Source organism: Phyllostomus hastatus, unplaced genomic scaffold (genome assembly GCF_019186645.2).
Source record: "Phyllostomus hastatus isolate PE091 unplaced genomic scaffold, TTU_PhHast_1.1 phas_scaffold_345, whole genome shotgun sequence".
Lineage (NCBI taxonomy): Eukaryota > Metazoa > Chordata > Mammalia > Chiroptera > Phyllostomidae > Phyllostomus > Phyllostomus hastatus.
In genome coordinates this window covers 29,776,484-29,789,888 of record NW_025334024.1, presented here as the reverse complement: position 1 = coordinate 29,789,888, position 13,405 = coordinate 29,776,484, and the positions used below count along the sequence as shown (strand labels likewise).

General features: G+C 59.9%; 1 protein-coding gene across 2 annotated transcripts in view; it reads left to right on the top strand.

The window, feature by feature from the left end:
* Positions 1-1,008: 1,008 nt before the first annotated feature.
* The window catches only part of LONP2 (lon peptidase 2, peroxisomal), a 31,519-nt gene continuing 19,122 nt past the window's right edge, over positions 1,009-13,405 (top strand). Inside the window, exons 1-4 of one of the 2 annotated variants that reach the window (XM_045818591.1) lie at positions 1,009-1,370; positions 8,332-8,566; positions 10,136-10,267; positions 11,392-11,514. In XM_045818591.1, the coding sequence (XP_045674547.1) occupies positions 1,138-1,370; positions 8,332-8,566; positions 10,136-10,267; positions 11,392-11,514 (723 nt within the window). In that variant the 5' untranslated portion in view covers positions 1,009-1,137. Of the gene's footprint in view, positions 1,371-8,100; positions 8,272-8,331; positions 8,567-10,135; positions 10,268-11,391; positions 11,515-13,405 lie in introns of those variants that run through there. The other variant, XM_045818592.1, reaches the window with a different exon arrangement.

The window sequence follows — 13,405 nt, the reverse complement described above, 5'->3', positions numbered from 1 at the left end:
GGAGACACCCTTGACAACGGCTGTCCTTCCCTCCCAATGTCCAATCCACCAGCACGCTCTGCTGCAGCAGCTACACTTGAACATGGCCTGGCCCCTCAGCTCCAGTCTGCGACACTCTCACCTCTGGCCTCGATGGGCGCAGCCCCCTCCCCACTGGCGTCCCTGGTTTTCCCCTCAAACCCTTCCGTTCCGTTCTTCACACTGCAGCAAAAACGCTCTTTTGAAAACGCAAGCCGGGCAATGTTTCCCTGCAAGTTGGAACCTCCAGTGGCTTGCACCAGGCCTGGAGTAAGAGCCCAGCTCCTCACCAAGGCCTCCTCAGCGTCTAGAGTCCCCACACCACTTCCGTGGTCTCCCTGCCCACACTGCGAATGTTTTCTCTTGACCCCACCAAGAGAAAACATCCGATAAACCCAAATTGAGGAACATTCTACAAAATAATGGACCGAAAACACTTTAAAAGTACCAAAGTTTTAAAAGGAAAAAAAAAAACTAATTGCGGAAACCTCACAACTAAATGAAATGTGGGGTCCTCAGCCAGAAAAAAAGGACAGTAGCCAGAAAACCAGCAACAGTTAAGTAATGTCAGCAGCTTGGACAACAGTGCCGCTGAGGTCCTGGTTGTTCTCGTGAAACCTTGACTTTGTGAGATGATTGCAGGGGAAGTTGAACGGAAGGTGCGTGATGGGACCTTGTTATTAGATTTCTGCAACGCTCTTGCCCATCTCAACTCAACTCTAAACAAAAGTTAAAAACATTTCCTTTTTTAAAATTTTTATTATATGTTTTCCCATTACCATTTTAAAACATCTCAAGTAGCTAGAATTTGCACTCGATCGTCCCAGTCCCACGAGAAAGCGGACAGCAGACGCCGGTGGGCAGGCGGGGAGGGGTGAGTCGCACGGGGCGGGTGGGGTGGGGGTGTGCGCCTCTTTTCGCGTAATTACGACGCGCGCGCCTGGCGGTGCGGCCCCAAGAGCGGCGGCGAGCGCGGAGCGGCGGCGTCTGAGCCTCGGGGCGGGCCGTACCCTGGGGCCGGAAGTGCGGGCGCGCCAGCGGCCGGGAGCTCCGGAGTTGGCGGCGCGGAGCTGCGAGTGCTGCGCCGTGCGAGGTCCCCGGGCCCGAACGGCCGGCGCCATGTCGTCGGTGAGCCCCATCCAGATCCCCAGCCGCCTGCCGCTGCTGCTCACCCACGAGGGGGTGCTGCTGCCTGGCTCCACCATACGCACCAGCGTGGACACGGCCCGCAACCTGCAGCTGGTGCGCAGCCGCCTGCTCAAGGGCACGTCGCTGCAGAGCACCATCCTGGGCGTCATCCCCAACACGCCCGACCCGGCTAGCGACGCGCAGGACCTGCCGCCGCTGCACAGGTGGGCGCGCGCGGCCCCGCGGTGGCGCCCCGACCCCGGCCCCGGCCCCGGCCGGCGCGGCTCCGGAGGGGGGAGGGGCGGCCTTCGCGGCTGGGTGCTGCCCCCTAACAGGTGAAGTAGGGGTGACAAGTGTCCGCTCGCGACCGCTCAGTGAGAGAGCTCAGGAGGCAGTGCGACGCTACAGTGAACTGTCACTGCGAGCAAATCAGAATCCCCTTTCCCGAACCGCCACCCCCCACCCCCAGGTCTTAACTTTCCAGGCTGCTCCCTTCTCTGCCTTCCCTTCCTCCCTGTCACTTTGGACCTCTCGACTGTGACACTTGTTACTCCGCACGTTTTCCTTTTTTTCTATCCCACCTGAACCGCATCACCCCTGCCGTTAACTCGCGCTGCCTCTTTTCCGCACTCCCTCGCCTGCCCCTTCTCTCTTCCCCTCCCTGCTTTCCTTCTGAGCGGGCCTTTCCTGCCCACAGGTGCCCTTGACTCCGCTTCTGCCGCTTGCTCCTCGTCTCAGCTCCTTGTCTCTGAGCATTTCTCAGGCCCCGCGTGTTCACCGAGAGAGCGCCCTGCGCCGTGGCCGTAGTCGTGTGACTTTGACTGGGGGACAGCCTGTGCCTGTCTCTTTCTTCCTTTCTTCGTCTCGTATGTGGACGCAAATAGTCTGTCTCTTGGGTGTGCGGGGAAGATCAAGTGAAATAATGTGTCCTCTGCTTGGCGCTGCTCGGTGGGGAGTTGCCTGTCTAGACTGTGAGCACTGGCCACTGGTGCACCCTGGGACGCTGGGGTGGCCTGTTGTCCTGGTTTGCTGAGGCCCCTCCTGGTTTTTGCAGTGAGAGAGTCCTCGGTCCCAGACAAACCCCTCACCCTTTTGGAAACTTCATCTGAAACACGTTGATTATGAAAGGACTACATTTTCTGTAGATTAGGCCCTGGAATGGTAAGATTTTGGCTCTTTGCACTTAAACAAAACATTAGCATTTTTGCCTGTGTCTTTCCCCTTATCACGCAAGCACGAAAATTTGCATGTGTGACTCCCATTGCGTTTCTGTCGCACGGTGCTGGGCTCGCTGTGGGCGAATGCTGGCCCCTCAGACCTGCCTCCCATCCCTAGCTCCTCCTGAGGGGTCTCCCCCTTGGAGCCCCTTGTTCGCCTGCGGGTACCCTTGAGTGAAGGTCTGGCCTCCTGGCTCCCTGGGTTTCGAGAGGGTTAAGATAGCCTAATTTTATCCAAAACCTTGTGACTGTACACATTTTTTAAAAAGCAAGTCTGTAGCTTTCTTCAAATGTCCGAAGGAGACTGGTGCCTCTCCCCTCCCCCCAAAGCAAAACTGAGCAAAACAAACCCTGAAAGACCTAACAGCCCATTATCAGCCCGTGTTGGGAAAGCTTTGCTTTTCCCAAGGTTTTGGCTCCGGCCTGACCGGTGGTGGGGGATTGCTGGGGTGGGGCTGGCCACTTTCCAGGTCGCAGCGAACTCTGGTGAATTGCACCGGTTGCTGGTTTCCCTACGCCTGAGCCGACCCCTGACCCGACCCCCGAAGGCTCCGTTGACCCCTCCCAGAGTTCCTGCTTCCCGTGCCCAGGCACTTAGGCGCCTGTCGAGTCAGAGTGGCCTCGGTTCGATGTCTCCTTGTCTTCCTCCTGTGCGCGCGCACGCACGGTGATTCCCCGTGGGCACGCGGTGAGTCTCAGAGGCGGATGTGGCCCTCGCTTAGGCTGGAGGGACTGTGTGTCGGTATTATCCTGGCCAGATATGGGAGGGTTTTTAAATTCCTTTGATGGAAGTCCCTGTGAGAAGACCAGTAACTGAACCCTACACCCTCCTGCACGGAAGCGTGTGCTGAGATTCAGGTGGGGCGACCTCTGGCCCTTGATGCCCACATTGCTGCCTTTGTTTCGTGTGAATAGCGATGTTAAAATTTAATCATTTAAGTCAGAAAATTTTCCATCGAATTCCAGCATTAGAAGGACCCACCCGACCACCCAGCTTTCCTGGAAACGCTGTTTGCTGCCTGGAAAGTCTGTGCAGAAAGATCACACTGCATTCTCAGTATTGGCTTCCACTGCCTTTTTTTCTCTAACATGATCTTGGAACACCCTTTACTTAAAAAAAAAATTAAAAAAAAAAAAAACGTTTACCAGCACAAACATCGAGTCATTCATAACATTTTTCTGTTTTGCTATGCACTCCTCCCTCGTGGGTTACCTGCTCTTCCAGACGGCGGTCTCCGGGGACAAGGCCGGGCTGGCTCTGCTCCTGCCTGCTCCTTTACCCCATCCAGGGGCAAGACTGAGGGAGTCTTCAAGGAGCAGCCGAAGTCAGTCTGCCCCCTGGGCTCCCTGCCACGCGGAAGAGCCGGCCAGATGTTGACTTCCGGAACCAGCTCCCCTGCGGGCCGGACCCGCAGCCCTGCCCCGCCTGCCGCGCGCAAGCCATGCTCGACGCCGGGCTCTTCCCGGGAAGAGCTGTGGGTCATCCCTGCAGGCTGGGACTTGGGACCCGGCGCCCGTCCCACCGCAGGCCACTCTGCTTAACGGGGCTGTATTTTTAGTGGCTCCGGAGGGACCCATTGCTTTTTTAGTGACTACGGTAGAGTTCGCACTGCCTGTATGGAGGTCACGTCGTCCCGTCTCCCTCCGCCCTCCCATTCGTCGGGGCTGGTTTCTCCGCCCCTCTGCATGGTGTGACTCTTTCTTCACCTCCGAGACCCTGGACTAGTTTCCTTGGCACTTGTCTCACGGCAAGCGAATGCGTTGTATGTGTAGCACAGGTGTTCGGTTTTATCGTGCTTCGATGCACGGTCTGTGCCTGACGCCAGTTGTGTCTGCTAGCGTTCCGAGGCAGCGGCCATAGTAAGAAACACTGACCATAGGTTTAAAACTTTAGCCTTCTGTGTGAGCAAATGGGTCATGATGAGCTCCAGTTAGAGCTTCCTAAATGTGTATTCATCTGAAGGTGGAGCCCAGTTAGGGCTTCCAGAAATTCCTAGGACCTTGAGAGAGGGCGGCGCTGCGGTGCGGATCTGCAGAGCCGCTGCGGCCTGGGGGGGAAGGGCGGCGCCGGCGCGGCGCGCAAACTCGGATCTGCGGCAAAAGCAAAGTGTTGCTTTTCGGTCACGCCTAGTGAAGGAGGTGTTATTTAGAAAGGTGACTAACTTGATACAAGGTCTACTATGTATCAAGTCTTACTAGTTAGAGGGAAAGTGTTAACTGACCATTTTGTTTACTTAACACCTGTTCTGATGTACAGGCCTGTGTGCTGCGCGCGCTCTGCAGACCCTGCGCGTGCACGCGGCGCAGGCATGGGGCGGCCCTGCGGCATCGGGCGGGTCTCCGCACGCGCTCCCCACCGCCCGAGCGCGCATCCTGCCTCTGTCACAGCCTGCTCCTTCTCGCAGTGTCTCGGCCCTTTTCGTTACTGTCGTACATGTCCTGGTGACCTGTGACCCCTGATCTTCGCTGTTGCTACTGCAATGGTTTTGGGATGCCGTGGACTGCACCCATGGAAGTGGGAACTCGGTGGCCGGCTGTGTCCTGACTGGCTGTGGCCTGTCTGGCTCCCTCTCCGAGGCCTCTGTATTACCTGAGACTCAACAGTCTTGAAATTAGGTCTTAGAGTAACTCTGCAATGGCCTCTAGGTGTTTGAGTGGAGGAAGGAGTCGCACGTCTCTCCCTTAAATTCAAAAGCTAGAGAGGGTCAAGCTCGGGGAGGGAGCGTGTGGGAAGCCAGCACGGGCTGGAAGCCCCGCGCGCCCGTCAGCTGTGAACTTGAAGCAGGTGTTCCTGCAGGAAATGAAAGTGCCGACTGCCCCAGGGAGCATGCAGATGACAGGAGAGGGAGACAGCCTTCTCGCTGGCCATGGGGACAGTGTCAGTGGTCTGGGAGAGGACCGACCGGCCACCACTTCCCCTCCGTCCACAGCCTCGTCCAGAGCCAGGCCCTAACGCTCCTCCCTTCTGTGAGGCTGCGGGAGAAAGGCTCGCAGCCGGCGGCGGAGGGGCTCGTGGGGGCAGAGGGCAGAGGGCATCTCCACACCACGAAGGTGCCAGGGGAGGCGGCACGGTCTCCGGAAGATCCGCCTGAGAGGTGCACGGAGGTAGCCACAGCAAGCAGCAGGTCTTCGGCGCAGAGAAAAGAGCCTTCTGTCGGAAGAGTGTGCCAGCGAGGACTCCGCTGCTGGGGAGACATCCGTGCCTGGCTTCGAAGCTCCGGAGGACGACGGGCTGGCTCTCTCCCCCGGGGGCTGATGCGGCTGCCTACTCCGCTCGTGGGTGGGGCCGGCGCTCACTCGCGTGGGTGAGGGGGTGCGTCTGGCGGATGAGCAGAGAGATGGGTTTCTTGAGACGGAGCCCACTCTGGTGGCGCCGCCACAGGTGGTTGCGGAAAGGCAGCAGAGGGTTTGGGGTGTCGCGCCCTGGGAGGGCGACACCCTGGGTGAGCCCTCCTGCCTCCCCCGCACCGACCCGGAGATGGGGGAAGGAGCCTGGGACGGCGCCCCCGGTTACCGGCGCAGTCACGTGACGGCCAGGCGCCTGTTCCTGAGTCACAGCGCGGCGTCCCTCCTCCCGTTCGTTGCCCCCCCCCCCTTCCTGCAAGACCAGCGTGGAAAACCTTTGTCCTTCACCGTTTCTTCTCTCCTGGCTCCAGCCCCTCTTTTGAAAAAGAGTTCATAGCACAGTTTTTTCAAAGCCCTTGGTGGCTTCCACTCCGCTTGTCCCTCCTCTCCGTCGGCCGGTCAGGGGGTTGCTAGGAGTGGCAGGTGTGCGGCCGGCGAGGAGGGTGGGCAGGCCTGTCCTTCCTCCGGCCCTGGGAGGGGCATGGCCCCCGTCGGCCAGGCCAGTGGAGCAGCCCCCGCTCCCACCCCCGGTGGTCCGGAGACTTCAGAAACGGCCCCCGAGGGGAACAGAGCTGGCGCTCGGAGAGACGGATGCCTCCAGGACCCAGTGTCTGAATCTGTTAGGGAAAAAATAGAAAACATTTTCTAGTAAGTGGATGGGCATTGTCTTTGGAGACGCCGTGCTGCTGCCCGCTGAGCAGACCGCGGCGCAGTGTGGACACACGTTCTACATGCACCGGGAGACCAGAAATCCCTGGGACGCTGTCGTGACGCCCGCCGAACCGCGGGGCTCCGGGTCCGAACCCACTGTGTCTGCGCGTGAGGCCCAGAGCCCAGCAGACGGGGGCACTGTCTGGAAGAACGTTAGCGCAAACGTGGTCTTTTCTCCAGCCTTCCACCCAGAAGGCCTTGAACCGGGTGTCGTTTCTGGCCATCTGTCACTTCACGGATCACAGTTTTCTTTAAAGGGGGCACGTCCGAGTCACTGTAAGTGATTCGAAGTGGGAGCCAGTGAGCGTGCTCTCAGACCTCTGCGGGGTTTGTCTTCTCAGGAGGAGGGACACAGTGTGTCTCCCTCTCACGGTCGGCAGAAGTGTTTTATGGGCGCTGTGAGAAAACCCATTTTCGGTCTCTCCTGGGATCAGTGGCGTGGCCCAAATAGATAAGCTCATCTCCTGATCTGGGGGTTTGGGTTCCCGCCTCTCTCCCTCTGGTGTCCAGTGTGCAAGCCCCCGAGGCCAGGGACCCGGCTCCCCGCCGGCTGCTGTTGCCCGTGGGCAGTCGTGAGCGCCTCCCGCACCAAGAGAGCGTCAGGGAGTGGCGTCCACAGAGAACTCGGGTCCCAGCCGGTCTCCGTCCTCTGGCTGCCGCCTGCGTGCTCCTGGTTTCCAGGAGACGGGGAGACAGGCCCCTTTTAGCAGCCACAGCACAGATAACTCCGTGACAGATCCTTGCCGCATTATTTCCCGTTCTTACAGCGTAGGGCTTCTTTCTCCCCGCCAGACTATCTCCCTGCTTTTTTCGGTGTAAGCGATTGTGGAAGTCAGTTTTTACCCCTGTGCCCGTGATAGGACCGGAAGGGCAGCGGGGAGGGCTCTGCGGCCCGAGGTTACGCACCACCTGCAGGAGGGATTTGCAGGGCGGCGGCCACGTGCGCGGTGCCTGCGGAGCGGACGGACGCACCAGGTCCGTCCGTGTGTGAGGGGCGAGGGCAGTGTCCCGCGGTGCCGTGCCCAGGGTGTCGGGGCCTCTGGGCCCTTTGGTTCTTTTCCGAAATGACGGCCTTCCCTCGGGCCAAAGAGAGAAAATGCGGTTTCAGTTTGGGATCTGGAGGTGTCTTCTGAACGTCGATCTTCCTATTTTGTGTCCCTTTGGCTTAGTTTGGATGGGGCTTCCTCTCTGTGAATTAAGGTTGTATGTTACGTGGTCAGCGTTGTATGTTTTACAAGGAGTTAAGACTTAGGTATAATGCACCTTCCTCAACTCGTAGTAGGCGAGGTGACTACCGGGTGGAACAGTGTTCAGTCTGTACCTTCCGGAGAGGATGGATGCAGGTCTCTGACCCCCCTCCCCCGTGACCCTGTGGGTCTCTGATACTTAACCCCCGCTTTTAGAAACTCAGTGTTCAAGAGCATATCTGTGAATTGCCAGATCTGAGGTCCCTTTGTGTTGAGGAGGGTTTGTGGAGGCTTTGCAGCTTGCGTAACAGCCCTGGCTTGATGCCAGCAGCAGCACTGGTGTTGGAGCCGAGACTCTTGGGGTGGTGCGCATCCTGCCGTGCGAGTCTGTTCACACCGCTAATGTTGACTCTGACCCAGGGTTGCCGCCCGCCTAGGTGGGGAAATTCAGCTATGTGATTGTCGGCTACTTTTGTGTTTTTATGCTTGAAGCATCCAAAGGTGTAGGAATGTCGACCCGATTCCTGAAAGGGGTGCTGAGGAGAGGGCGCTGCCCCGGGCCGACAGCCGTGACCTGGCCCCCGGAGCCCACGGAGCCAGGTCACCCGGAGCTGCACGTTCTTGGAGTTCGGGCGGAGCTCCCGGACGGGGCAGCAGCCCCGGAGGTGGGTGTCTGTCCCCGCAGACGGGACGTTTGTAACGCGGGCGCTTGGCGTGTGTTTCAGGATCGGGACGGCCGCCCTGGCCGTGCAGGTCGTGGGCAGCAACTGGCCGAAGCCCCACTACACCCTGCTGATCACGGGCCTGTGCCGCTTCCAGATCATCCAGGTCCTGAAGGAGAAGCCGTACCCGGTCGCCGAGGTGGAGCAGCTGGACCGGCTGGAGGAGTTCCCCCACAGCGGCAGGACCCGGGAGGAGCTGGGGGAGCTGTCGGAGCAGTTCTACAAGTACGCCGTGCAGGTGAGTGCAGGTGAGGCCTGCCGTGCAGGTGAGTGCAGGTGAGGCCTGCCGTGCAGGTGAGTGCAGGTGAGCCCTGCCGTGCAGGTGAGCTCTGCCGTGCAGGTGAGTGTAGGTGAGTGCAGGTGAGCCCTGCTGTGCAGGTGAGTGCAGGTGAGGCCTGCTGTGCAGGTGAGTGCAGGTGAGCCCTGCCATGCAGGTGAGCCACTGTCGTTCGGGCCCCAAAGCGCCCCTCTGTGGCGCCCCCGCCGCCCTGGGCGAGGGCGGATTCGCCGGACAGTGCAGTTTCGGGGCGGGCAGCCTGTGTCCACGTGGTTCACCAATGCGCCGGTGTCAGTTTGCTTGTCTCTGAGGTGACCCCTCCATCAGTCCAGGACATGCCCGCCAACCCTTGGTCAAGTTTTTCCAAAAAGCATTTCTGAAATTTTCCTTACAACTTCCAGTGTCTCCAAACCAGACAGCTATGAGAAGTAAACACATTAAAAATGAAAACACTGCTGTTCGTGGCAGAGTGTCGAGGCGCCGAGCTGAGCCACACAGGCCACGCCGGCTCAGTGCGGGGACGGACACTGCGCCACGTGGCACTGGGCCCCACGGTGACGCCGGGAGGTGGAGCGCGAGGCAGACCGATTCTGCCTGCGCGAGGGACCCAGGCGGGTTAGAGGCCAGTCCCAGACGTGCCCCCGCTGTCCTGGAGTGGGAAAAGGACATGGGGCCCATGGCTGCGAGGCGTCTGCCCGGAAGGAGCTGTTGCCTCCCCTCCCGTTTATTGGGGGGGGGGCTCCCGGCCCCGTGGGTGTGCAGAGCAGGTGGGAGAGCAGGCCTGCCAGGGCCCAGGAGGAGGCGGGGTCTTCGCCGCAGCCCCGCTGACGACCGCAGTTACTGGGACTGGAGCGGCCTTGAGCGGAGCACCCTCCACGCTAGTGTGCGCCCTGGGAGCTGACGCGCAGAACTCCTTCGCGGTCCGTGTTCAGGTTCCCGTGGGCCCAGGCGTCCTCCTGAACAGCGGGGTTGCAGCTTCCCAGTGGTTAGCATAATAGCGTCCGCCACATCCAGCTTCCAGAACTTAGGGGTGGTGGTGCGATTGTGCAAGAGGAGGCCCTGTTCTCCGAACAGGGGCCTCGAGGCCTGCGGCTTCTCTGGCGTGCTGCGCAGCAATCGCCTGTGGGAATGGGAGTGGGAGTGGGAGTGGGGGGAGCAGGCAGGGAGGTGCGGCACGATGTGAACAGTTGGTGGGTTTAGGGGGAGGACACACACTTTATTGCACTATCTCCACTTCTCTGTCCATGCCTTTGTTTTCTACATGAAACTTAAAATCACAAAATCATAAAGCTTTTTCTAAACATGAGTATCATGCGCTTTCTTTGAGCCATTTTTCCCCTTCGTTCCGGTGGGCATCCTGAAAGCGCCCCCCTCCACCTCCGAGGCCGCACGGACCCCGCGCTGGGCCAGCCAGCGACCTCGCGACCACGGGGACCCAGGGACCCGGGCCCAGACAGGGCCCCGCACACGGGCTGGGTTCCGAGAGCCGGCACTCACACCGGGCGTCTCTCTCTCTCTCTCCCCCCGCAGCTGGTGGAAATGCTGGACATGTCGGTCCCCGCCGTCGCGAAGCTGCGGCGGCTCCTGGACAGCCTTCCCAGGGAGGCGCTCCCCGACATCCTGACCTCCATCATCCGCACCAGCAACAAGGAGAAGCTGCAGGTAGCGCCCCCTGCTGGAGGGCGGGCTTGCGCCGCCCCTTTCTGGTGGGGTCTGGAGGGTGCGCACACGCGGACCTCAGGTCGGGGACACTGGGGGCTCCCAGAAGAGGTGACGGCAACTCTCAAAGCGACGGGTGTCGTCCGCATCCCCAGCACTAGCCCTCGGCCAGTTCACGGGGCAGCTGAAGCAGGGAGTGAGGACGAAGGCAGACACGTACTTGAACTCCGATGCGGGAAGAGCCCCGTCTCAGTGTGTCTGGGCGTGTGGTGCCGGGACCTTCCCACAGCGTCCGGCGTTCCTCTCAGGGACCGCCCGCCGTCAGGGCGCGTGCGCTGTGGTTTTCCTCTTCAGTGTTTCTCAAGTGAAAAAGAAGACAAGTAGGAAACCTTAGATCTGCATTCCCCCCAGACCATGGAAGCTCTCTGGCAGACTTATTTTTATAGTACTTTTCAGCAGTGTGCTTTCTTGCATCTTCCTGGAACACCGAAGTTAGTTTGCAAGGAAACAACCCTCCTCACTTGATCCGTTCATTGAACACTCAAGTCCAGTAGCTGTAGCAGCAGGGGCAGCGGGTGCAGGCCGCTGGGTGTGGCCCGGGAGTTCAGTTCTGCGGGGTGGGGGGTGCAGGGGGTGCAGGAACCCCAGTTCTTTCCCGGCGGCAGGCCGGCCGGCCGGCCAGCCAGGCACACAGTTCTGCAGAGGGCGTGGGGAGCGCTCGGTGCTCAGACGATGTGGCGTGGGAGGTGCTCAGAGCGCTTCTAGTCTCGTGTGTGTGTGAGAGACTTTAGTATTTCGAACCCAGAACTTGTCTACACCTCATGCCCACACACGCATGGTCTAGGCTGTGAGGGAAGGGTTCCCGGAAGGAGCTGACGTGACGCGTGGGTCTTGTTCCTGCTCCTGGGGCAGCACTCTCGGACTCCTTTCAAGTGAAAGCTCAGGCTGCTCTTCTCCCGCTTCCCAGGGCCCTGGTGTCGGCGCCAGACGGGTTGATTGGTCTGGTTAACCGGGTGGCGTTGGCCGCGGGGCGGCTGTGAGGACGGTCTGCTTTGGCGGGCGGGCGGAGCCGCCAGGGCGCGAGTCCCCGAGAGCGCGGAGCAGGTCTCTCACGGGCGCCCCCTTAGATCCTAGACGCCGTGAGCCTGGAGGAGCGCTTCAAGATGACCATCCCGCTGCTCGTGCGGCAGATCGAGGGCCTGAAGCTGCTGCAGAAAACCAGAAAGCACAAGCAGGATGAGGACAAGCGGGCAAGTACTTCCCATAGCCCACGTCCTGGTGACCCAGGTCCCCGAGACCCAGGTCCCCGGGTTCCCGGTCGTCCGCCCTCGTGGGGTGCCAGACCCCACAAGGTCCTTGAAGGAGAAAAGGGGGGATGCGCGTAAAGAAACAAACAGAAGAGAAGTTTCATTGCCTCTTACTGGTTGAGCTACTGAGAACATTTTCCATTTTAGTGTGTTTCCCTCTCGTCTTTTTCATGCCAGAATCTTTTTTTTTCCTAAGCAGGTGAACATTTTCTCTTCTCTGATTTTGGTTCGGTGGTCGTCAAAAAAAAACGACGCGCTCAGCCCTTTCCCTCTTTGCCGGGCGCTGTGCGTCGTTTCTGTGTTTTCTGTGGTTTCAAACCCAGCAGAGATCTGCTCTGAGCGAATGAGTGTCACTTTTTTTTTGCGGGCTGTCGCATTAAGGAAAGGCTACGAGCCCTGTGGGCGGAGCTAACATCGGAACCGTGCGGGTGCGGGCAGGGGTGAGAAGGAGTGTCCTTGAAGGTCATCGGAGACACAGTGAGGGGTCGAGAGCCACGTCCAAGGCCACAGAGTGGAGGCGGAGGCTCTCCCCCGCTGGGACAGACGGTCAGAAGCGGTCAGGAGGCGGCGAGAGGGAGCATTCCCGCACGCCGCGTCGCTTAAAGCGAGCGCCACAAGTCCGACATGTTTCTGGCGTGAGATCAGACCGACGACTCGGTTCTTGGTCTGAGGCGGAGAGGCCAGGGCAGGCGCTGCCGTGGGGGCGGAAAACTGAGCTCGCGGTCAGCAGCCTCATTACTTGAAGGGAAACTGTTGCGAGTCGCTCCCGAAAGCCTCCAGCAGGGGGCGGTGTTCGCAGGCAGAGGAGGCTCGGGGCGCTGGCGGGGTGGGTCCCGGTTGGCCTCCTCGCCGCCCTGAGCGCCGAGCGCCGCCGTTCTCGGAGCAGCGGGGGAGGGGGGGGTTTCTGCATAAAAAAGCACTTTGTCTCAACAGCAGGGTCATCGATGTGCTTTGTTTTTCATCTCACTCTGAAATAAGGTGCTGCATGTTCAGTTTTTTATACTTTATTAGTTTTTACCTGCTAACTAGCACCTTCTGTAGGAGTAAAAGTATATATTTAACATTCCTGTTTTTATAAAGTTACATTATTGTTCCCTGCTTTGTGTCTTTAACTTTTTATATTGGAATGCAGTACATGGGTCATTTCATAGGCTAAAAAGAAACAAATTCTGAGGCTTCTGAGTGCAGTGCCAGCACCACGTTTTGCCGCAGTGAGGGCCGGAGCGCAGCCCTTACGCTGGTGGCTGGGACGGGGCGGAGGCAGGTTTGAAACGCGGTTGTGTGAAGGACCATTGCAGCAGGGCGCGGACGGAAGCTGCAGGAAGTGCCCTGAGCGAAGCAGAAGTGCTGGTGAGGAAGGGGGGGAGGGGGAGCCCCGCCCCCGGCTGCAGTGGCAGAGCTGCTGGGGTGTGGTACCTGGAGGGACCCAGGTCAGAGCCCCGGTCTGAGAGGAGGAAGGCTTCCTTCCTTCTGTGTCCGAGACCCAGGCCTGCGAGATGGTGGGGAGGTCAGAGACTGGGGAGGTCGTGATGTCGGAGGCAGGGTAGGACCGGTCCAGCCGCAGAGCTGGGGGCAGTGCCTGTGTCCGGGGCCCAGTGGCGGCGGCAGCGGCAGGGCGAGGAAGGGAGCCCCTGGGTGCTTTCGCTGCCTCTGGCGGCCGGTTTCCTGGTGTTCCTCCGCGGTGCTGTGAGCAGACGCCCGAGAGTCATGCCACGTGGTCGTGGTCGGCTGCCACTTTCTGCCGCCTTCCCCTCTGCGTGTGCCCTGGAGGGGGCGCTCTGGACCTCGGTTGGATCCCATCCGCCGTGGCCGTGGAGTGTGTACCCGGCCCCGG